The 24,712-nt window shown below is 38.0% G+C and overlaps 1 protein-coding gene across 3 annotated transcripts in view; it reads right to left on the reverse strand.

The window, feature by feature from the left end:
• LOC116246802 (uncharacterized protein At3g06530) overlaps positions 1-21,869 on the reverse strand; it is a 39,699-nt gene extending 17,830 nt beyond the window's left edge. Inside the window, exons 1-15 of one of the 3 annotated variants that reach the window (XM_031618669.2) lie at positions 21,726-21,869; positions 12,697-12,718; positions 11,831-12,098; positions 11,395-11,608; positions 11,186-11,281; positions 10,913-11,033; positions 10,651-10,821; positions 9,654-9,824; positions 8,140-8,195; positions 6,018-6,107; positions 5,787-5,938; positions 4,561-4,643; positions 2,755-2,877; positions 2,488-2,556; positions 1,661-1,829 (exon numbers count right to left, since the gene is read on the reverse strand). In XM_031618669.2, coding sequence (XP_031474529.1) covers positions 1,661-1,829; positions 2,488-2,556; positions 2,755-2,877; positions 4,561-4,643; positions 5,787-5,938; positions 6,018-6,107; positions 8,140-8,195; positions 9,654-9,824; positions 10,651-10,821; positions 10,913-11,033; positions 11,186-11,281; positions 11,395-11,608; positions 11,831-11,990 — 1,675 coding nt within the window. In that variant the 5' untranslated portion in view covers positions 11,991-12,098; positions 12,697-12,718; positions 21,726-21,869. Of the gene's footprint in view, positions 1-1,660; positions 1,830-2,487; positions 2,557-2,754; positions 2,878-4,560; positions 4,644-5,786; positions 5,939-6,017; positions 6,108-8,139; positions 8,196-9,653; positions 9,825-10,650; positions 10,822-10,912; positions 11,034-11,185; positions 11,282-11,394; positions 11,609-11,830; positions 12,099-12,696; positions 12,719-20,659; positions 20,896-21,725 lie in introns of all 3 variants that reach the window. The other 2 variants (XM_031618668.2, XM_031618667.2) reach the window with 2 other exon arrangements.
• Positions 21,870-24,712: the final 2,843 nt, after the last annotated feature.

The following is a 24,712-nucleotide window of genomic DNA, read 5'->3' on the forward strand; positions in this document are numbered from 1 at the left end:
TTTTTCACCTCCGATTTGAATTTCAAACAGATTATATAAACTCCAAAAACTTGCATCCTTATCTTTGTTTTAGCAATTGATAAAGCACTAGAGTCTGCTTCTATCTTTCCTGCTCCGGGTGGTCCCTGCTCTTCTTTTCCATCTCAATTTCGACAGATGGTAGCCAATCCAGCCACCGCCTGACCAGTCCTTGTGTGGCAATTCAGCCAAAGGCAGAAACTCTCCCTCACGAGTAGAGACCATGCACAGAAGCATGAGATCATGGGCATCTGCCTATCCTCTCCCCTGCCTCTGTGTTGTCTAGAAATAGGTTGATTCGAGCCACCATCAACCTTAGCGCCATCGACCCTTATCACCCCAACCAAGCAGATTTATGTTGTGTTGCATGCCACCACTGGTATCTTATTCCAACCAACGTGAGCATCTCCAACCTAGCACACACGTACATGGAGATGGAAAATGAATTCTTAAATGTTTAGATATCTCTCTCTCCCAGACAAGATACATGATGTTAGACAGATTTCTCTTCCACATTGTTTTCGGAGAGTGTTGTCTAGCAGCAACCTACCAAACCTGCCCTACCAATTAGATTGGTTTCCCCTTGCGCTATTTGCAAACTGTACCAGCCTGCTTATTTAGTTTTCCCTCTAGTTGTCGCACTAACCTAGATCACCACGTATTTTCACCTTCACAAAAATACCCAGTGGCTCAAGTATTGCCATCGGCAAGGACAACTTTAGTTGAGTGCCACTGAAGTTGCACTTAGCCAATCCTAGCTGCTGATTGCATCTTACATTGGCATATGCCACTAAACCACAACAAGCCACATGCCTATCACGCACCCACAGGACCTGCATAAGCCATAGCCTCCCTTTCATCCTATTTGGCAGTCATAGTGCTACCCACCGTAGCACGCTAGAGTGCAGTGGGTCACCATGACCCGCCTACGCTAGGCCACTTGACCCTGTCAAGATCTAAGGCCTCCATTGCAAGGACTGCCGTTGTAGCTACTTTAGCCTGTGGATCCCAAGCTAAGATACCAGTTGTCTCTGCAAAGTTACAGACCAAATCATGGGAGGCATCTCCTTTTAGTCCGTCAATTAGAGAGTCAGAGACAAACATCGCTGTGTCTGCAGCAGCCCGCCTAGTCTGAGCCTGAGCCTCATTGCTTTGTAGGCCTTTGGCCTAGTCCCTCCCCTTTCTCTAATACTCACTCCACTTCCTATGGTTTGGTTGTGCATTTCTTCTATTACTTGCACACACATTCCACTTGCACAACATTGAGCATCCACTTAGGCCGAAAGTCACTCTTGTAAGTGAGACCTTAGTCAGTCGGGCTATCTTGTACAAGTTATTCTTAATACGGAGTTTGTGTAGATGAGCGACATTGTATTTATTCACATGTGAGTCCAAGTATAACCTATAGTTCTTAGCCGGTGGGTTAAATTAAACCTCATTACTTAGGCAGACAAAGTTAGCCTGAAGAACCTTAGCATGAGCCAAGATGAGTTTTTACTACATAAGCAGGATAAAAAAAAACAAAAATTAAGTAGGATCAAAGAAAAGAAATTAGGAGAGACAGATTAATAAAGCAAATGGTTGCTCAAACATGACCCATACAGGTGGCAGTATTTAATCAATCAGGCAGGACAAGATGCACCTGTCTTTAGAATGTTGCAGCATCTTAAGGTTATATCCTGCAAAGCTTTGATAAAGACAGCAGGATCGATCAGTCCACATAACCCATCCACAGTCAGAGCTGATTGAACAACAGTAAGATCATCATCATGAAGCCTACGTAGTAATGATTCTCGAACATTTACTGTAATCTGAAAATGAAAAAAAACAATGAGAACACCAGAACACGATCATGTGGCAACATTTTGCAAGAATTCACCATTTTTTTGAAAAAAGCACAAGAAAAAGAAAATGTGTACAATCAAGTTATGAAAAGAAAAGGTGTAGCAAAATTAGATTTATACACTGCAATTACAAAGTACTTAAAAATAGGCTTAAAAGTTAAAACTTAAAACCATGCAACCACTGATGGAAAAGATCAAGTTTCTCATCCATATTCTATAGACTATAAATAATGTGTTTCTGTTTTCATGATCTTTCATCTCCCACTTTAGCAACCCTTTTAGAGATCAAAATTGACCTTCCACAGTTTCTAACTTTCTATTGAACACTTTTATATTGTATGCCCGAAAGCACATATTTTAATTAGATCACAGTAACCAATCTCAATTGTATTTGATTGTGTGCAAATAAGGATCGGCATCCAATCAAACAACACTGCAGCATAAGTCAAAAATACAAGCTTGAGCCACCCACCAGAAAGATGAATATTGACATTTAGGAGGAAGAACTGATTTGCAGCAGGCTTTCAATTCCAACTGAAGCATTGGTTTAACATGGGTGATCAACAGGGTTCTGACACACACTCTATCTCATCCACAGTACCCAAAATTATTTCTGAAAAATTACCTTCTTACTGATGCATTTCTCTTTCTCAGCTTTAGCTAAATCTGACAAAGCAGCTCGACGAACCTCAGCCTGCATCCATATTTCAAAAGAAATAAGATAAAATAAAAGAGATATAAAGGAACAGATAACGTCTTATACACGTACAGATAGGAGAAAGAGAATGATACAACTATGGGAGCTGCAGTTCAATACCAATAAAAAGGCACATACAGAAATCTTTTTTGAAGAAAAATCATAAACTTATGTATCAAAATATTAAGGATATACCCTTGGATGTTCAAGTGTGAACCACAGCTTCAAATTAGATACCTCCACGGGCAACTTTGGCCCCAGATCAAACATCAAGCCTGCACTCTCAAAAGCAGCATCACCACACTTTGTGTTTGGGTTCTGGCAAACAAACAACATTTAAATCAATTTGATGAAAAGAGGATACCTGCACAGCTAACAAAGGACTAGTATGAGTCTCAATATATTTGCTGTTTTGGACCCCTGCCCCCTTCACAAGCATTCATAGGCAAGTACAGCATATGTAGATAGAAACACGTATAGTTCCTAAGCAACAGTAACTTGCCATTTTGAGTGTGACCACAACATGAGCAGCTATTGTCCTAACATTGATATATCAATTTCTCGAATTATTTTTATAAGCAACATTTTTTTATTACAAAGATACAAACAATGATTTGCTATTGATTAAAAAGTTAAAAACTAAAAAGGACTTCGTGTCCTCATGCCTACTTCCAGAAAGAGAAAAAGGAACGTGCTGAACATGCATTGCCAGGGTTGCAATATGCTCAGCCAGTGTTTCAAGCTCAGCCAAATTTAGAGGCCAAACAAATGGCACCAGTGATCCCTTAATGTGTCCTTGTGACATAACATGTATATACAGATGATTAATGGTGAACCGCTACTTAATTTGTACAAAACTATAAATCAATTTACAAGTTCAAAAGATGACAGTGAATCTAGTTTAAATAATTTTGTTGGTCACCTTCATTAACCAATTGAAAACAGTTTCTAAGGCAGAATATAACCAATCTTTGTTCAGCATGAGATATTCATTATGATATACTAGAGTTGATTCCACCGTTCTCTTTTGCACTACTAGCTTGAACATTAAGTCGTCAAGTATTGACTATTGAGGTAAACAAAAATACAGACACAGGAAACATATCTAAATGAAATACCTATTCCAACAAGAACATACACTTAATACAAGCCCAGAATTTGGAAACTCAAGCTCATGAAACATAGATCCATATATAGCTGAATGACTAGATCCAGAAATGGGTAACTAAAGACAAGCTATGCCACATAGGTACGAATACGAAGCATATTCAAAAACTTGGGTGCCATATAACTTCAATATAACCACTGCATACTGTCAGTGCTTTTTTTCTGTATCTTGATTTTTACTTGTTTAGCCGGTCATGACTTATGAGAAATTTAGACTTTCAGATGGAAGTTTTATTTAAAAGTTAATTGAAAATCAAGATACAGAAATTTCTCATTAAATTCCCTCATTTATACAGTCTTTACATACTGCGGCTTAAGGTTCGGTGGCTCTCTCTCCCCCTCTCTTTCCCTCCCCCCTCTTTTATTACGCTCCTTTTTTGTTAATCTTCATTATTACAGTTAGTAAATATACAGTTAACCTTCATTATTACAGCATCTTAATTCCTACAACACTAAATATACAGTTAACCTTTATTAAATAGTATGCATAGCCACGGTAACAGTAAGAAAAAAAAAACTTTAAATTTTGGACAAAAAAACTTAATCAACTTTGAATGGGTCTTCAAATGGATGGGTATGGCCCTGGGTACACTGATTGTACCCAATACGGTTTTGACCCTACCCAACAGCATACCAATACCCGTACCAATACCATACCGGGTCAGTGTCGGGTACTGCCCGTTTGAGCAATACCCGTGTGACATAGGAGACAAGTCTTTAGCATTCCAAACTTTCATGGTTTAGAACCCACTCCATCTGTATAGTACAAACATGAATGTGAATATGTCCAAACATCATGTATACCTGTGTGTGCCACTAATTGAAAAGGCTTACCTTAACAAACTCATGCACTGCATTAGCCAATTCCTTCGGATACTGCTTATCTAAAGCAAGCAATATTTTAACGGCCCAAACCCCTGAGAAGCATTTAGATCAAGAGATATTAGTTGCAGAGAAAGGGTGCAGAAGTTGTATTGGAAATATGAGATTACTAAAATCTAGGGGCCCCCAAGAACCAATATCCAATAACAATGTTTGAGGCGGGTAGAATCATAGAGACATTATGGTTCTTAATCAATGGAACCAATCTTATTAGAAGTGCGCAGTATGCCAAAGGTGTGAAGCCCTTTTGCCTCTAAGACCTAATGTGAGATAATAAGAGCTTGAATGCGTCATACATGCCTTTGGAGATGCACCGGCAAGAAGCCACACCTCAGGGGTAAGGCACATTGCCACATCCTTCTCCTTACAATGATCTAATGAGGGATCAAGGACCCTACTTCGGCCCCAGTCATACCACTTTTTAATTATTTACACATGGTATATTGCTTGGGCAGGTTGATACCATCATTTTGGGGATTAAAAGTATAAGTTCCAACTTGCATCTGAGAGCTTCAGAAACCGTGAAGTAGCAAACTTTTTTCTTGGTGAATGGAGAAAAATGTCAGAAACATCAGCTGCAAGCACAACAGAAGGGTTCAATAACCACAAGGGCACCGAACTTTTCCAACGAATATGTGTGTGTGTGTCTGTGTGTGTGTGTGTGTGTGTTCATTTCAGTAAGGCAGGTACCACATGTATACCTCTCTCTTTCTCTCTCTCCCCATATATGTGTGTGTACCTGAATAACCAGTAAATTTGCTTTTCAATGAGAATATTTTGACCCAGTTGTACAAACATTGATCTTGGTTTGGAGGTACTATATGTTAATGTGCCCCAATTACAACTTAACACAAATTACAAGTGCGAGCAAATTGGCATCTAAGAGGCATGTAGGTGAGGTGTCAGTGCTTTGGCAGATTTCCATTCCTACATTTCCCATTCATTGTCTGTTGGGCATGTATTAATAGAAAGTATTCTGCACAATGTGAAGATTCAGACAAATAAGCTGAAGCCTGAAAAGCACGTGTCAGGAAAGAATTTCTGATAAATACAAGCAGAAAAATGTCTCATTATCTTACACATGCAACATATGCTTTCAGCTTCCCCCCACAATGTCTACCTATTGTCCACATCATGATCTTCCCTTCTGATCATAGAATGTACAGAAATTTATGTACCTGATTCAGGTAGTGAATCTGAGGCTGTTATTTTCCTTGAACCCTTGGCACAAATAGCTAGTAACTTGGAAACAAGAGCGATGATAAAATTTGTCATGGGAATTCTTTCGATTAGTCCAATCAATGCGAGATGACAAGAATCATCAGAAGAACTGAAAGAAGAAAAAGCCCCATTTTCAATCCAAAAATTGTCAATAGCAGAGAAATTTGTCTAAAGCAGGAAAAAATTACCAGTAATGGACTAAGGATTCCATGTAAAAACATAGAAACTTGTCGATGTTATACTCCTTCAACAAATTACTTAGAACTGCTGGAACTTCCCTTCAAAATATAAAAGAGTGATGACATCAAAGATCATTCAAAATTGAGAAAGAAAGTTGGAAGTCAATTAAAATGGAAAGAAAAAAAATGAAATAAGAATTCACTAGTAGGACTCAAAAAAGTGAGACAATATTCCTTCATTAAGATTATGCAATTAATATGTAGTCACGGCATCACAAGTTAGGAGCTCCTGTAAGGAGATAAAATTAAAGTAAAATAGAGATAGTATCCTTGATTGACCAAAGAGAATGTCAAGTTAGGTTGAGGAGAAAGGGTGAGCAGATTTCTCTGTGGGACTGGCTACGGTTTCAGAACCTCACCCCTTTGGGGGAGGGATCCATGGCATCAGAACCGCCAAGGGCTCATCGGCCTAATGCTCTCAAACCGGAGACGTCACCTTGCTGGGAACAGGTCGCTATGGAGGAGGAATGGCCAACAACATCAGAGGGCATGCGTACCCAGCAGAAACCAAAGCTTAAAATGGAGGAAAGGAATCGTTCGAGGCTCCTATAGGTTTTCCATATACGAATGTTTCTGACGATGACCCAAAGGGTGTGATGGAAGCAGAAGAAAGCCACAGACCAACTTAAGAAAACCAGGCAAACACCAAAGCCATAGTTGTTTTAATTGACACCAAGTTGTCGCATGATAGCCTTCACAAATTTTTGTTCAAAGTCACTATGTATAATGCTTTATCCAATCTGGAAGTGGATGGTTCATGGGCTAGGATATTGGTTTTGTGGGACCCTACTGAACTTAGGTTGCAGGACAGTAAAGTTTCATTGGGATGGAAGCATATTGGTCTGTCTGTGTTGAATGGTGGAGGGGATTTTGAGATGTTCGGCACCTACCTTCGCCCCAAGTTCAGGCGCAAGAAACACTAGTTTTAGGAGATATCTGTGGCTTTACAGAATGCAACCAAGCCTTTTGCTTGTACAGGTAACTTCAATTCCATTTTATGTGCTGAAGAGAAGACAGGGACGTCCTGCTCTGGGTTCCTACAAAGCTTTCACATGGTTTATTGAATCTAACAGCCTCTGAGAGATGGTAAACATGGACTGTATTTCTGGACTAATAACCGACTTGGTGTTGAGAACGTGATGAGTAGGATCGAGTCACAACTGGGTATTAACCAGCGAATTTTGGTGTTTTGATCAGGGAGATGCTGAACTGAGAATAGACAGTTTGGCGCTCGCTTTTGAAGATTGCTATCTCATCACAATTAATACTGACATGGCAACTAAGGAATGGTTGATGTTAATGGGGGATGGGATCCCCTACAGGAAGACGACTCTCTGTAATGGTAATGGTCCCTGTCTGTGAACTCGTTTTTTGCATTGTGGCCTACCTTTTGCCATTACCTAAGAGAATGTCAGTCCAGCCCTATATGCTTTGAACATGAAGCTAACAGAGAAAAATATGATAAACGGACAATGTTATAAACATTAGAAAGGGAATAACACTGCAAACATTTTCACGCAATAATCCAGCCTTCTTCATTTGCATCTAGATACAATGATTAAGATTGGGCAAACATAGACCAACCCACCCATGGCATAACCACCCACAAGCATAATGATTTGCTCACTTGCTCAAAGCAATTTACCAGCAAGCAAAATCAAAAAGCAGCCACCTGATCACAGACCATGACATGTCAAGCATGTACAATTGAATCATAGAAATTCTTTCAACGAACTTTGTTGTAAGGGAGATGATGAATACTAATAAACAACATTACACGGCAGCAACCCTGAAAAAAAAAATATGCTAATGGATAGACAATCAGAAGAGTGGAAAAGAATAATATGTTAAACATGCAAATGGATAAACAAGCATAAGAGCAGAAAAAAAAATAAGATGCTAAATCCACCAAAAATATCATAAAGGAGAAAAACTATACAGGCTTGAGCCTAGAAACTTCTGACAAACTTCAAATTTTAGAGACGGTGACAATCACCAACATTAACCTACAGCAGTGACAGTCACAAACCAAACTTGTTAGGAGGGAGGGGGGACTGAACAGTACAGACACCTGATTTCTTTTAGAACTTTCACGCATCTCCAAGGCAGCATTTTGACAGATTGCGACTGCATAAAGTAAATAAAACACAAAATCAACCCACTACCATAGTGTCAAATATATAGATGATGACTACCAATAAATAGAACACCATCAAAAACTATAACATGGAGTTTTGTCTTAGAATGCTGTGATTCCATTCCAAGAAAAACACTGCAGGCCAACAGATAAGATGCAATGCACTACATCACATGCATAGAGAATTTACATTGTAGACAAAGTAATGCAGAAATTTTTAATTCTCAGCGACTTAACTGCTAGATCACAATAAGATTAACATGATCAATAGGGCACCGACCCATTGAATTTTATATATTTATCCCTCTTCACACAGATATGGATGCCGACACAAGGACACAGCAGTTATAAAACCTTCATGGGGCTAACATGCATGAATAGAAAGAATATCCATGTATTATAGCCTTAAATCCTATGCCAGTAGCACGTTCGAAAGATGTCCAAAAAGAGAGGTCTGATACAATGAAGCAAAGTTCCCCCTTAAGATATGTCATGCCCAACCCTAAACATGTTTCTGATATATTAGGAGATTTACAGCTGCCACCATGACATACGTTACTTGTTTGCCAGCATCATAATGATAGATATAAAATATAAATTAATAAAAGAATTTTAGTAAATGAATAAATTTTCTTTCATCTATGAAAGGATCACCGGTAGCATACAAACAAATTCATATTTGGGCTCCTAAATTATTCTCTGTCAGAACGTGTTTGCCCTTTGAAACATGAATAAAACTTGTAGCTCTTAAGTTTTAAAAATGAACAAATAAAATAGTATGTATAAATAAAGTAAAACCCACCACCTTTTAACATTCAAAATATGTATAAAAAAACATGAATTTGTACTAAAGCAACTAATTAAACTGCTAATACTTGAATAATTTAAACTTAATTCACAAAGTATGGAAAATGAGTTTTTGATTCTGAACCTTTACCAACAGAACTAGTTTCTCACATGCAGGTAACGTTTCTTGAAATTTGGGGATGAACCCTATCAAACATGTTGAAAGATTAGCCTCTCTTAGTGAAGATTACATCCAAGCAAACAAAGACAAAGGATGTAACTATGGACGGAAACAATTTTTTAACTTGGGTGGAACAAAATGGGAACTAGGTCATCCAAACTGATTTCTATCGGATTTGACATAATAGGGTCAGACCAAGATTTTGAACATGATGGAATTTCTTAAAATCGAAACCAGACTTACATGCAAATGAATTTGAATTTAATACAATCATGACGCATAGCTGCATATGACAACCAACATCCAATTATTAGTTTGGACCTGTTTTAATGTTGAATGGCAACCTATGGGTCATAAACTAAGGTTGGTAAAAACGAAGAAAATTAAAGTTAAAGTAGTTCAACCAAAATTGCTTCCAAGTCACAAAGCAACTGAGGAATTGAGTTTGGATCACACAAAATAAACAAATTTAAATGCTTACCTGAACAATATTTATAATGCCCATAAGGGACATGTGAAGCCAGGACAAGTCACCTTGTTCTCCAGCTTCTTGATGTGCCAGCTTTGCAAGTGAAATAATCAAATCTTGAACAAGACCCGGTGCTAAGGCTGCTCGACTTGATATCACACCCACCATCATCATTGCACCAGCCTACAAAAGAATAGAGCCACCGATTTTTCTAAGCTAACATACCACAGGTATCATGTGTCCATTCAGTACTAGATAAACACGTAAAAGCATCTACTACTATCCACCATAAACACAGAAGTAACTCTTGGGTTTTTATTGGAGAAGTTTTTCTCAGGAATCACATAAAAAAAATTATGGAATTATGAGTTTTGTACTAATTTTTGTAAAAAAAGATATATTGGGAAAGCTTCAAAAAAAAAAACATATGTTTAAAATACAGTAAAATTACTTTGGAAAAATAAATATGAGATAAAGTTTTTTTCCTATATTTTTGGTGTTTCTTTCGCATTCCTATTTAGATGATACTTGCATAAATACCAAAATATGTGAAAAAGAACTCATAAACATATGTGTGAGATTTGATTACACCTGCTCAAGCATGTGTCTGCCTGTAGTTGACTCCATGAAGGAATTAACCTTCCAATTATCAATTCCAGTCGAAGAGATTTCATTTGCACTTGCTCGGTCAACTCTTAACCACAAAACCCAAAAAAAGGAGTGCATAAAATTCTATTTAAACCATCATTCAGTCCATGAGAGAGTCAATGAAGTGTTTGTTGCTAACACCTATACACTCCAGACACCTAGCTATTTCCAACACAACCTCATTGCAGGTGAACAACTCATGCATTTGCCAACATGACAATAAAATGCATTAGGACTTTCTAAAGCACACTATCAAGTTATCAACAACAATTGATCCGGGAATTTGAAATGTGCAAGCTATCAAATTCATCAAACCAATGATATTCACCAAAAAAAAAACAAACAGAATCACATAGCCCACCTTGTAATCAGCGCTGCGGATTGATGAATTCAGTGATGCAAATACAAGAGGAAGAACCCTTTTTACCATATTGTTATCTAGTGAAAGCATGCTACCAACAATCTCAACTATAAGAGCCATACAAAAGCAAACAACAGTCTGTGAATGCAAAAACTTCTTCTCCGGCATCACCTGAAACATAAGAACAAATATTATGCTGACAATATGATCGATAAATATGAGAAACACTATCATATTTGCCTATGAACAAGAACTAACTTACATAACTGCACACAGCTTCTAAAACCCCAACATCACGAAGACATTGTTGAACAATTGTCTTTCTTGGCATTGGAGCACCAGAACTCTTAACACCCTCCAGAAAGCTCCAAACCTTATTTTTGCTGCACCAGGAGAAGCTGACAAGCAATTAGCTTTGTGAAATATATGAAAAAAGGAAAAAAAAATACAAGATTTATTGGTAAATTGAAACATGAATGTGCGGCAACATCTTCCACATAACATTGAAATAAGGAGACAGAAGAGACCATATTACCTCAAATCCAATATTTGCACTATGCAAACGAATACATGTGTATCATGGTAAGGCAATATACACATAACCAGTTCATCAACATTGTAAATATGAACCCTGAGTCATTAAAATAACATCAGGTGTTAGATGTAGACCAGAAAAAAACAAAAAAATAAGTACTGCAATGCAACAAAAAAACCTAACAAATTAACCTAACAAATTTAACATACTTGCATCGTCGGATCAAATATTCAAGTGTTTTCTGGGCAGAGGGAAGTTGCAGATATCCTGATAGCAACCGCAGATATGAAGAAATTGAGGAATTAATTTTGTTGTTTTCCTCAACAGTCATAACTTCTCTATCCATGTCCAAGCTTTTCTGGCTAAAGAGAGTATTTTTATAACATCTGAAGCGCTCATCGGTCTCTATGAGAATATTCAAGCCTGTGTGTTCAAGTGATGGATAAAAAGAAAAGAGAGAGAGAGAATTGAGGTAAACAGCAGAACTATCATAATTCACAAACATCAAAAGGAGGAGGTCATCTGTTACTAAAGATGACAAAGACAGACTACCACAGACAAACAATTGAATAATATTGAACACTTCTAGCACAATCGCCCAAAAAATTTGTGAAACCAATCAGCCATTCAAAAACATAGAAGTACCTGAAATTGCTATAGAGAATATGGTTTCAAGGTCAATATCTGCAGCTTCTTTTGGATCAAATAGGATGGAAGGACGAGTTATAGGACGCTTTGGTGCTGAAGAATCCCCTTGCACTAGTAACCTTATTGTCTTCAACTGAGACTCCAAAGTTGTAGCCATGATGCCTCAAAATGTTTAAAGTTGAATAAATAAAGGTAACTGAGGAGAGGGAGGAACAGGAAGAAGGCAGTAGCACAAACTTCAGGGTGGTTCACCAGAACCTGGTTTCTGAACACAATTTATTCACACATATGTCAAAGTATAGATAAAATCAGGCAACCACAAAATACAAACACATCAACAGACAAAATCCATGGCAAAAAACTAGAAGCTTTCAGGACAATGATTTGGAGCAAGTGAAGATTAGGAGCCTCAACTGCATGAAGTAAAAAAAATCGGAACTAGAAGACAAGTTTCCAGCTGATCTTTCATCAACAAAAAATGTTTTCCATTGAAAAAGGAGGCCCAAGATCCCTGTACCCATGTTAAAAGTGTTCTCTTTTAAGTCTGACTATCAGCCTAACACCTCATCTTCAACCGAATGCCACGTCATATGAGTGCAGGTATGGGTATGGCAGTGCATGTGCATGTGCAAGCACACGCCATTTTTGAAAATTATGAGTACAAGGACGCAGCAGAGTGTCATGCAAATATAGACATTATATATGTAATAAGCCACAAACTTTCTCAAAGTTAAAGAAAAAGGGGTGGAAAATATAGAATTTAGGTGGAAGGGAAACAAAAAAAGGTAAAAAACAAAATGAAAGCAAAAATTAAATTTGAAAAGATAAATTTTAAGTTTTAAAATACAGCCATACCCACGTACCTGTGTCGTTGTGCGTGCGTACCTGCACAGGTAGTTGAGGATATCAAACGTACCGACCACTTCCAGATGAGCCATTTATTTTCCCACACAAAATGCATCTAAAGTGTTTTTTTAATTTTAAATTGATAGATGTGCATGTAGACATTCTATTCAGTAAAAAAAATCCACTAGATTACTTTTACATTGTTTTCCTAAAGAAGTGAAAATCAAATGTTTGTGCCACACAAAAGTTTGACGATAATAAACAATCAATCTATATTTATGTTTCTTAGTAAATAAGCATAAAGAAAATAAGCATAGAAACGCTAACAAACTAAGATTGGACAAACCATCACAAACTATTTTTTTGTCAGATCTAACCTGGAGCCTAACTACAAGGGTGTGAACCAACAAAGCCTCACGCTTCACGTTTTCATATCTTCCTTCCATCTTTCAAGTTTAGTGTTGTCACTGTCATGTTCCTAATTTGTAAGGATCGACAACATCTCTAGATGAATGAAGCACTGATTTTTGTTCTCTGACTGTTTACAAAGAAATTCCTGATTTACTGACGACCAAGATATTTATTTGCATCTTATAAAGCAGCAGGGGTGGCTGTAAACAAACTACGAGGCAAACTTCAATAGGCGCACAAAATTCTAAACTAGATTCACAAACAAGCGCCATCAAGTTCCCTCACTGGATGAAAAAAATATGGTAGACTAGTCTCAACCAATGTTGTAAAAGTTGTATCGTAACGTGTATCAGTCAGGCAGACCTATACGTTGTATCGTAACGTATCATAAATTAATTTTTTAATTTATAAAAATTTATAAAAATAGAGAAAATCGGTAAAATCAGGAAAAGCAAAAAAGAAATTGAAAAAAACATGTTCTATATATATATATATATATATATATATATATATATATATATATATATATATACAAATAACGTCTTGGAGTTTTAAATGGCGAGGTTCTTCTCAAGTATAATACGGCCTCTGTAACACGGGTATGGCTCCAAAGGAGGAGTACCCGTCCGATAACGGTACGACACCGGTACGGGTACGGCAATTTGAGGCGTTGACCGTACTGGGTACGGTCAACGCACCGGAGGACGTATCCGTCCATTTTTGGACACGGTCAAAGTTGACCGAGTCCAAATATGTTCATTTTTTTATTTTAACGATTATTTGATTTTATCTTTTAAAACTATTTTAACGTTAAAAAACCTTAAGTTCGAAACCCTTTTTCGTTTGAAGTTTTCTCCTATCTGGATCTCCGGCGACGACAGCGGCAGGGAAGGAAGTGTCCTCTCCAACGACGACAGCAGCGAAACAAAGGCGACATCAACGGCAGAACGACAGGGCGACGATAGCGGCGACGGCAGCGGCGACGGCAACAGCAACTGTGAGGGTATTTTTCTTTCTTTTTTTTTCATTATCCACCCCTGCCTTCGCCGCCGGCGATGACCGGCAACGACAATCGTCAATCTTGAGATGACAGTCGAGTTATTGCCGGCAGCGGACCATACCGGTGACGGTAGCAGCGACTGTGAGGGTATTTTTCAATTTTTTTTTCATTTTACACCTTTGCCTTTGCCGCCGGCTCTTGAGACTGTTTTTTGTGTTCCGTTTGCGTCTGTTTTTTGTGTTCTATTTTCCAAGTGTTTCGTCGGACATATGCATCGACTGTTAGAAATATGCATCTCTGTTTGTGTTTGTGTTCCCTTTATTTGACCTCTTAATCAGAAAACGACGGCGACGGCAGGGCACATTTTATCGTTTCGTAATCATCTCTGCGTCTTCCCTAGTTATTGTTGTGATATATCATTTCGCGAGAGGATTCGTCTATTTGGAATGATCCCCGTTTCTATTGGTTCTGTGTTGCAGCTCTTTTGCTAGGTGCTTTTCAAACATAAGTTGTAATGGCTGATAAAAGAAAAGAAATGATGCCTACAGGAAGTGGAAATGTAGAAAGCAGCAGTGGTAATGTTAATACCGCTACAGTAGAGAAGGATAATCCATCTCAGCCTCTTTGGCGCTATGTGAAGAAACTATCAAAAGGACGAGGTGGTGGTGGGAATGTAATGTTTTCTTGCAAATTTTGTGATATGATGTTCATGGGCTCTTATACACGTTGCAAGGCACATTTTTTGCATATTTCTGGCGTTGGAATTAGACCATGCCCAAAAATTACCAACGAGGAGATTAAGATATTCAAAAAAGAACAAGATGCAGCTGAGACGAAGAAATCTTCATCCAGATCAAGTGTGTCTGTTCCTCTGTATGCTACTGAAGGAGATGAAGATCCTTCAAAGAATAGAAAAACATTAGCACAAGCATTCAATAATATGGGAAGGGCAGAGATGGATAGAATGATCGGAAGGATATTTTTTGCAAGTTCACTTCCTTTTAATGTAGCCAGAAGTCCTTATTGGAAAGATGTTGTTACAGGTTTGACTAATTCCAGTTTGAGTGGTTATGTACCCCCGAGTTCAGAGAAGTTAAGAACAGCAATTCTTGCAGAAAAGAAGGCAAACATTGAAAAATTATTAGAGAAGAAGAAATTTTCATGGATACAATATGGAGTATCCATTGTTTCTGACAGGTGGACTGATATACAAAGGCGGCCACTAATAAATTTTATTGCTTATTCGTTTGATGGACCAATCTTCTTGAAATGTGTTGATGCATCTGGAAAGTATAAAGATGTTGAGTATTTAAAAGGGCTATTTATAGAAGTCATCAAAGTGGGTGAAGATAATGTTGTGCAACTTATTACTGATAATGCTCCAGTTTGCCAACGAGTATGAATGAATTTGGCAAGTGATCCCAAGTATAGTCACATATTCTGGACTCCTTGTGTGGCACCCAGTATAAAATCTAGCACTTAAAGTATTTGCAACCCATCAAAAGATGATCCAAATGCTGGTTTCTTGTGTTCATGGATTGAGGAGCTTCAGCATGATGTCAGAAACATCAGAAATTTTGTTGTAAACCACAACAATGCTCTTGCTATATTTAATAGGCATTCTGATTTGAAATTGTTGAAGGTAGCAGAGACTCGTTTGCATCCATTATCGTAATGATAAAAAGAATAAAGCAGGTGAAACATGCATTAACACTTATGGTGACTGACAATGATTGGGAGTTTTATCAGAATGATGACATCGTGAAGGCTCAAGAAATTAAAAAATGCATTTTAGAAGATGAATGGTGGGATAAAGTTACATATTTTCTGCAGTTTACAGAGCCTATTTGGCAGATGCTGAGAGAAGTTGATAAAGAAGGGCCCATGCTTCATAAAGTTTATGATATGTGGGATAACATGATTGAAAAAATTCAAAACATCATTTTTAGACATGAGAAGAAGCATGTTGCACTTAATGATTCTGAGTTTTTCGATCATGTGCATAGAATTTTAGTAAGAAGATGGAACAAAAGCAATAACCCTTTGCATTGTATGGCACACTCTTTAAATCCCAAATATTATGGACAAACATGGTTGGCAGGAGGTACTGGTCGTGTTCCTCCTAATCGAGATCCAGAAATATCAAAAAATAGGGAGATATGTTTGGGAAGACTGTATTATGATTTTTCATCGATAAAGATAATAAATAATGAGTTTGCGAGCTTCTCTGGTGGAAGAAATGATTCAATACAAGCTGCAATGGCAAGAGATGAAGAAGATCCTGTTAATTGGTGGTTGTGTTTTGGAGCATCGACACCAAATCTCCAACAACTTGCGCTAAAGTTATTATCTCAACCTGCAACCTCTTCATGTTGTGAAAGAAATTGGAGCACTTGTTCTCAAATTCACATCAAGAGAAATAAGCTAACTAGTAAGCGAGCAGAAGATTTAGTTTATGTCCACTCCAACATACGTTTACTTTCACGTACTTCAAATGATTACAGGTATTTCTTTCTTTTTGTATCTTTGATATGTATGCATGATTTAGTTTATATCCACTCCAACCTCTTCATGTTGTAAAAGAAATTGTTGCAACTTGCAGTTCAGGATCATCCAAGTATTGGGATGTTAATCCAGAGGACATTGATCTGGAACTTGAAGGAGAACATGATTTGCATGCTTTTAACATGGACCTTACAGAACCTGTTGCTCCTTCTAATCTTCATGATGCGACTGAGGAGAATCAAGAAAGCTGACATGTTTGTATAATTGTATGTTAATTACTTCCATATTGTGTTTTGGACCATGATTTTATTTTGTTTGAAATTTTTTGATATATATGTGTGAATATGTTATTTTGTTTGAAATTTTTTGATATATATATATATATATATATATATGTCCATGTGTGTACGGCCGTATCCTCGTACCCAATTTTTTTGAAAATGGTCCGTACCTGTACCCGCACCTGTACCTATGTGACATAGAATACGGTGAGCTTGAAAAACGTGTACGGGTATTGTCACAAAAAACGTGTACGGGTATTATATGGCGAGAAATTTCTCGGGTATAATATGACAAAGTCGTATATCTCAAGAATAAAAAGGGAAAATCTTAGCAAATTTTTAAAAAATTTAAAGCATTTAAAGCATATATATATATATATATATATATATATATATATATATATACATACTCTTATGTACAGTCTATGGTACCTGTTACATAATACTGTGTGAACCTATTATATGTATATACTGAGCCTCTTATATAATATGTAGCATTGTGATACCTGTTATATGTATACACCAGTATAGTAATGTACTTATATGTATTGTTACTGTTGTGCACTTATATGTATACTATTATGTATTGTTAATCTTTATTTATTATATTATGTCTTTCTTTAAGTACAAATGGATTAAAGCCTTCTTGCAGATTTACATACCTTTTTCTAGAGATTAGATTAAGTTTTTTTTTTGTTTCTTATATTACATTACATTTAACGAGTAATGTTAAACTTCTTCTATTGATTTTGCATATTCAATGAAGTCAACAATTATTTTTTGATTGTTTAAGTTGGTTATGATTGTTAAATTACTACTCTCCACATTTCAAATATTAGTAATAGTTAATCAAAATAATTTGACATATCAACATAACTAAAAAAAATGGTTGCCGTCTTTGCCTAGGCCCACCTAGGGGCTAGGCACCTTGACAACAAGTAAATAAACAAAAACAAACGCTTGCAAACTAAGATTGGACAAAGCCACCATGAACTATCTTTTCTATTAGGTCTAACATAGAGCCCAACTACAAGGGTGTAGACCAACAGATCCTCATACCACATGCATGTGTTTGTACATGTAGATAGAGACGCATGGAGGAGAAGCAACTATTAGAAAGCATGAATGCCAACCAAGATGCTTAACAGGAGCTTAAGCTTACTACTACAAAGTACAAACCCCATTTATTTACAACAAATGATTTTGAATTACAATGCATAGACGAACCACCATCCTTAGAATTTTAACTCATGAATTGGACTTGGATCAGTCGATGACCAGGATGCTGGGTGAGCGAGTTGACTCAACGACTCGGCCAGGTCAGGTCATAAAATCTTTCTAGTGTATTTTTACTAAATAAAAGTTGAACATGTCTTCAAAAATAACAAGTAATGTAACATGGTTTATGAACATCAAACACCAACTAGTGAATTATAATTACAACTTATAGATGACACAACTATGAAGTAACTACAACGATTACACATTAGGTTACAGCAACTCAAACACAGAACTCTGGTCAATTCTATAATTCTATGCATTCTTTGTAGAAAAACCTTAATCCAAGATTTCAAATGTATCAAGGTACAAGGTGGACTATATTCTGCAACTCTATCTGTCTATCGAATCTATAAGGACTAACAAATTCGGGTGAGAAATAGTACACAATTAGGACTGCTAGACATGCTTACTATTTGCAGTGGTAAGTTGAAAAATTATGTGTCACATGAGCAACTGTCGCTTCACAGGACAACTTGGACCCAACCTTCCTGAGCCCAGGACAACTGTCAGGGACTTAAGGGCAAGAGAGAGAGAGAGGCATCTAGTGAGCCCTTGATGGAATATCGAAAAGGCACAAAGAACATTTGGAATTGCCGGAGACCTCATCGCCAACGAAATGTTTTTGTAGGTGACAAAAGAGAGAGGGGGGGAGAGAGAGAGAGAGAGTTACCGGACAACGATGATGGTACATAGACTGCGGCACCGACGAATGGATGGCGTCGACGCTGGTGGATGGTCACCATTGGTGACTGCCCTCAGTAAAACCCTTGGGGGGCGTTTGATGGATTGGAAACTTGGAGTGGGAAAGAAATTTCTGGAAATAAGTTTTCTAGAATAAAGGAATGGGAAAGATCTTTCCCATTCTCATTTTACTGTGTGTGTGATGACTAAGAAACAAATTTCCTTCAAACTTGTTTCTTAGTTTGTTGAGATTTGAAAAGCCTTGGAAGTGACCTTACGTTACCCATGCACAGACGACCTTACGTTGCTTGAACACACACACAACACCACCAAAGAGTAACAAAAAATGAACTAATTTGGCTTTCCTCATGTGTTTTGGCCAACTCCTGAAATGAAAATGCCAACCTAGACTTTCTTGTTCTTACACGGAACATACAAAAAGAATCTTCCTAAAAGGGTGTTCTTATGGTCCACCGTTTGACAGTTTGACAAATGATTGGTGGGTGCAACATAATTCTCTGTTCCAAAACAGAGTGCTCTGTTTCACAAGATTACTATAGACAAGTTCCTAGGGTTCCTAAGTCTGATGCTGCCTCTTGGTAGTTGGTATACATGTCAGTTGCCGACATATGGAAGGCTGCTCCACTAAAATAGTTTAATTGTCTGCCCAAAGAGAAAATATGAGGTTTCTAGAGATGGCCTCTACCATGGACAATATGGTAAAAGAGAAATCAATCCTCACATGATATGATAGAAAATACTTTAATCAAGGAAATAAATCACCACAGGAAGCAGATGTTGATTGAAAATAAAAGAAAAAAATAATCATGCATACGTTACAGGTCATATACTTGCAGTAACAAGAGGCAACCAATGACAAAGATCAACAGTGGATGTCCATAATCTGTTTCTCATGGTATCAACAATTTGACATCAACAATACCTTCAGACAGAATCAGCTAGTAACGAAAGGCGCCTAAATTTTTAACTAACAGGAATAGTGCCTTCAGTAGATAAGAAAATCTTTCATATGCCAGGGAACTTGAACATTTAGCCTCTTGAAGTCCTAAACATTACACCATATAAATGTACACAGTTATGATTTCAAATATTTGAAAAGAGCCTTTCTACATGCTATAGAAAGTGGCCAACACCATAAAATCAATTATGGGCTCTTAAAAACCTAGTAGAAAACAGAAAAAATAAAAAATAGCTGTCAATGTAACATAACGCACTAAAGAAATCACTCATTAAGCATAAACAATCACTATAAACGAAACTACTTCAACCAACCCTGCAAAGAGACAACGTACAGTAAAAACATATGAAGTGGTTAGAGCTCTGACGCGCAGAGAAGCAAAACTGATCTAGAAGGAGATACGCAGGGAAGCAAAGAAAATAAGATTGAACAAGCATACGAAACAGGGAATGTGATAAACATATTCACAAAGCACCAAGCGTGAGAAAATAAAAAACGGATCCCGTTTTTTTCTCTTTACGAGATAGACATCCATACATACCTACATCGTTTAAGACGAAGGTGAGTAGAGAAACCCATACAACAAAGGAGAAATCGTATAGAGGACAAATAAGACAGTAAATGGCGCAAATAAGACGATAAAAGGGGCCGGAAAAGAGTGACGAAGAAGAAAAAATAGATGACGAACAAGAAAGAGGGCGCAGATACATATGACAATAAATAGGGTCAGAAGAAAGAGGACGAAGAGTCCGCTGCCTCCGCAGGGGATCCTTACTGAAATGGCGGAGGGAAAGTGAGAGGGACGGAAAAAACGAGACGGAAAGAGAGAGTGAGGCTTTTACCTTTCACCAGAGGATGCCGCGATGCTGGGGAAGCTGCTGCTGCGACTTTGCAAGAGGACGGAAAGAGAGGGACGCGCGACAAGAAAGCCCTCACTGCGGAAGACGGAAGAGATGGCGTCCCCTCCTTCCCCCTCTTTCTTCCTCTCGCACGAGACGAGACTCTGGTGGGCGGAAAAGGGTTTTCTCTTGGAAAGAACCGGTTTACGTGATGAAACCGGGTCGATAATCCGGTTCGTCTGGAAGCAACGAAAGATAACATTGTGAATCAAAATCCGTCCGATTCGGAAGATCCCAATCCGATACGGAAATACAGGCGAGTCCGACGATTCTTGGGTGATTCCCTCGTGAATCGGTTCTATACAGGTTGAGTCCTGACTCGTGACCCAGCATATGGCCGATCCGAGCCAGCTCGGGCGATTCCCGAGTTGACTCGCAGAGTTTGTCAACCATGAGGATAGATAAAGTTGAAGGCGTGTGGGGTAAACGGGAAGAAACTCCTAATCATCTCAAGCGATGCATACTTGCAGATGGCGAAACCATTCGAATTCTCAATGGTGGAGGCGCTTGCAGCAGAAAGACTTGACAGACTACACTTTTATTTTCATCTCTTTTTGGAGAATATGCTCCTCCATGCAAATCTGTTCATTTCTATATAGTCGAGAAACAGAATACTTGATCAGAGTCCCTTTGGCTTTTAAGGGGCAATTAAGATTGATCTTATGTGAAACCATGTCAAAACAAAGAAGGCCACTCTTCGAAAAAGCAGCAAGGTCCAAATAACCGAAGCGAAAAAGAAAAAGATGGAGTAACCAACAGTAAGGCAGATGTAGATACAAAAGCCCAGGGAATAAGGGCGAGAACTAATGCAGGATCGCCGCAAAACCGTCGCCCAAGGAACGCTACATGTGAAGGATAATAATGGAAATGACAAGATCAAAGACAACCACGGAAGAGTGTATGCAAAAAATATAATGTCAATCGCACCCTAATTGCGCGAGAAACGCAAAAAAGAAACGGAAGCGAAGATTAAACGGCAAAAAGAGAAAGAGGAGAAGGAATACTGGACCTTTCCAATCACTGGCCAGAGTCCAGCAGCCGCCGACGAGAAATTGGCCGTTGTCCTGCCCAGAGACCGCACCAGGAATCTTCCCTCCCCGGAGAAACCCTAGGACGGAGGTAACACGGAGCAAAAGCGAGGGAGCGTTGGTGCCAAAACCCCTCGCACCCTCCCGCCGCGTATTAAAAATTTAAATTACGGACGAAACCATTCGGGTTCGGCCGCAGACGTAATCAAACCGATACGAACGTGATCTTCCAGAGAGAGGACCGGCTCCATTCGGGTTTAAGAACTCCATACCTAGAACCGGTTGCCCGGGCTGCCAAACCTAGCAATTACGGGCAAAATCGAGATTTATGATGAGTTGCTTGACCCGACCCGGTCACGACATGAGTTGTGCACTTGTCCTGCTGCTTGTCATGAAACTTATGTGGATCCTCCTTACATGAGTTTGAAATCTGGATCATAGGCCGTCACAGATACGGGATCATTTGCTCGTTCTCCTTCGGCAATGCATGCGGCTTCATTAAACTCCTGCGCAGCAGCAGAGCAGCTCGCTCCAGTATTTTCCTCCTTTTACTAACTCCTTCCTTCGCTGAAATTCTTCTAAATTTCTAAAATGAACTTTCCATCTTGACTGAAGCATGTCCTAGATCTACATTTTCCTGATCAAGTTGGGACAACTTATCCATTAATAGCCTTTTCAGTGTAAAAAAAAATGTGAAAAAGTTTGCAAAAACTTCCACGCCTTTAGAGTTTGTTTGACAATTTGAACATTATGTGAGTCTTGCATTATCTACCCTAAAAATTGGAGTAGGTTCAGTTGATAGGGAGCATGTCATTTCCCAATGTATTGAATGCGACTCTATGATGAAGTTATGTGGTCGTTTCTCCAGGGTAGGTGTACGTCGATAAACAGGGGGGAAAATGCTGTAAATTTGCTTGAACGTTACCATGTATAGATTGCCCTTTTAGAATCAAAAAAATAACTCGGCATGTGACTCACTATCAATCGTTCATAAAGTTGACTGACATGCTTAGAATGTCCATGGATCGGATTTGCAGATGTACTATTAAATGTTCACGTATTAAAATTAAAAAAAAATTAATGTCTGATCCAAAATCGATTTCCTAGTATAAATATGACCTTTGGATTTACATTGAATCTAAATTCCAAACCGAATTTGGCCAGCTGAATTTCAAAACGTAAGGGCATTGGATATGGAATATTTATTTAAAATTAAATTCAACTGAATCCAAATATATATATGTTGGGATCTAAATTCAATCGGATGTCGTTTTTAAAATTTAAATTCTGTCTGATTTCATAATCAGATATTAACTTTTTTCATATGCCATTTTTTTAAAATGGTTCGATCCGATATCTGGTCCAAATAAGATACATTAACACCCTTACTGTGTCCTACCACGTTTTCAGCTGTAGTGATGTTCTGGAATGTTCACAATTTTAAGTGTAGGTCACATAAAATCACAATATTAATTGGTAGCTCTAGATCTTCTTCCAGCGGAAAAATGGAATGGAAGGAGGTGACTTTAAAAGAAGAGTATCTTTCTGAGTTTTAAATGTTAAGCGCGCAATCATTTTAGAACTTACTTAGTAGATCTTGAACTGGTGAGGCCGGTCTGAGCTCTAAAAGACACTAGCCATCAGATTCGGCCCTGATGAGGAGAGTTCAATTGTACTAGACAACACGTGATCACTACAAATTAATCGAACTTAGCAAAATTATTCTTACCTTTTGAATATTAATACTACACCCCACATGTGTTTTCACATGCAGTGATTCGCCGGATTCATAGGTAACGACATCACTCACTTCTTCAAGCATTTGACTCGAAATTCGATCGAGGCCACCTGATACGAAAATTTCTTGGTATAAACTTTTATTAATAACAGAAGATCTATGTCTAGAACAAGTAAATTTCAGTTCCTAATAAACTGCGGGGTTGCTGATCAGGTGGGTGGTTTTGAAAAAGAGCTAAGACGTTTGGAGAGGCCCAAGTGCCATGACTCCAAATTTCTACCATCTTCAATCTTCTCATAGAGCAACATTGTTGGATGTACTTACAAACACAAGCTTTCTGATTAATCAACGATCAATTATTCTCAAGTGTTGGTAAAGCGAGAAAATTATGGATGAAAGGCACTGATATTATAATAAATATTAGATTTGAGGGCACCAATATGTAACAAACTACTGTAAATAAAATAAAAAAAATGCAGGTTTGTGTGCGTAACTGTTTACAAGTGATGGAGGAAACTGTTTCCCTTATTTGGTAGGCAAATTAAAGATGATCTCACAAACGAAGTCCTTCGTGCTGAAGCTGGGTGGACGACAGATCAAGCCATCAAACACGGGTGAAATTCACCAGCATGAAGCTTGTTTCTCCTTTTGCTTTGTACACCATAGATGAAGGTGATTTCACCAAGGTGTCTGTGGGATAGATTCATATTTCCGAACTATCAAACACCCTTAAAGCGTTGGGGAGTAATCAACTCCGGAATCAGTTGTCAAAATCAATGGGCATCTAAACCGTTCTATATAAGAAGATTCGATTAATTTTTGTTGAATAGCTATCATGCTTGTTAGGAATCAAAGTTTTCAATCAAATTCAGGAATAATTTTTGTTTCGTCTTTTTTCTTTTTCATGCCAAAGTGAATAATTGACTCACTCCACAATCCATATTAGCAAACAAGGGCATATAACCAAATCAAGGTCTGGATGTGCCATCTATACCAACCAAACTGCTTTAATTTTTGAAGCTAATCAACAGTTCAATGTGTCTCATTTTAGGTGGTGCAACCATAGACGTGATCCTGAATTTAAGATACTAAAAAAATGGGAGCATCTCCTTGGAGTTAGACAAGACCAACGTGCATCACATCCATGTTGGTGGTTAAAACACCAAATATTTCATGATCTTTGCCACACTCCACATGCACTAAAACATAAAATAATGGATCGTCAAAGTT

The sequence above is a fragment of the Nymphaea colorata genome, chromosome 2 (assembly GCF_008831285.2).
Source record: "Nymphaea colorata isolate Beijing-Zhang1983 chromosome 2, ASM883128v2, whole genome shotgun sequence".
In the NCBI taxonomy this organism is placed as follows: domain Eukaryota; kingdom Viridiplantae; phylum Streptophyta; class Magnoliopsida; order Nymphaeales; family Nymphaeaceae; genus Nymphaea; species Nymphaea colorata.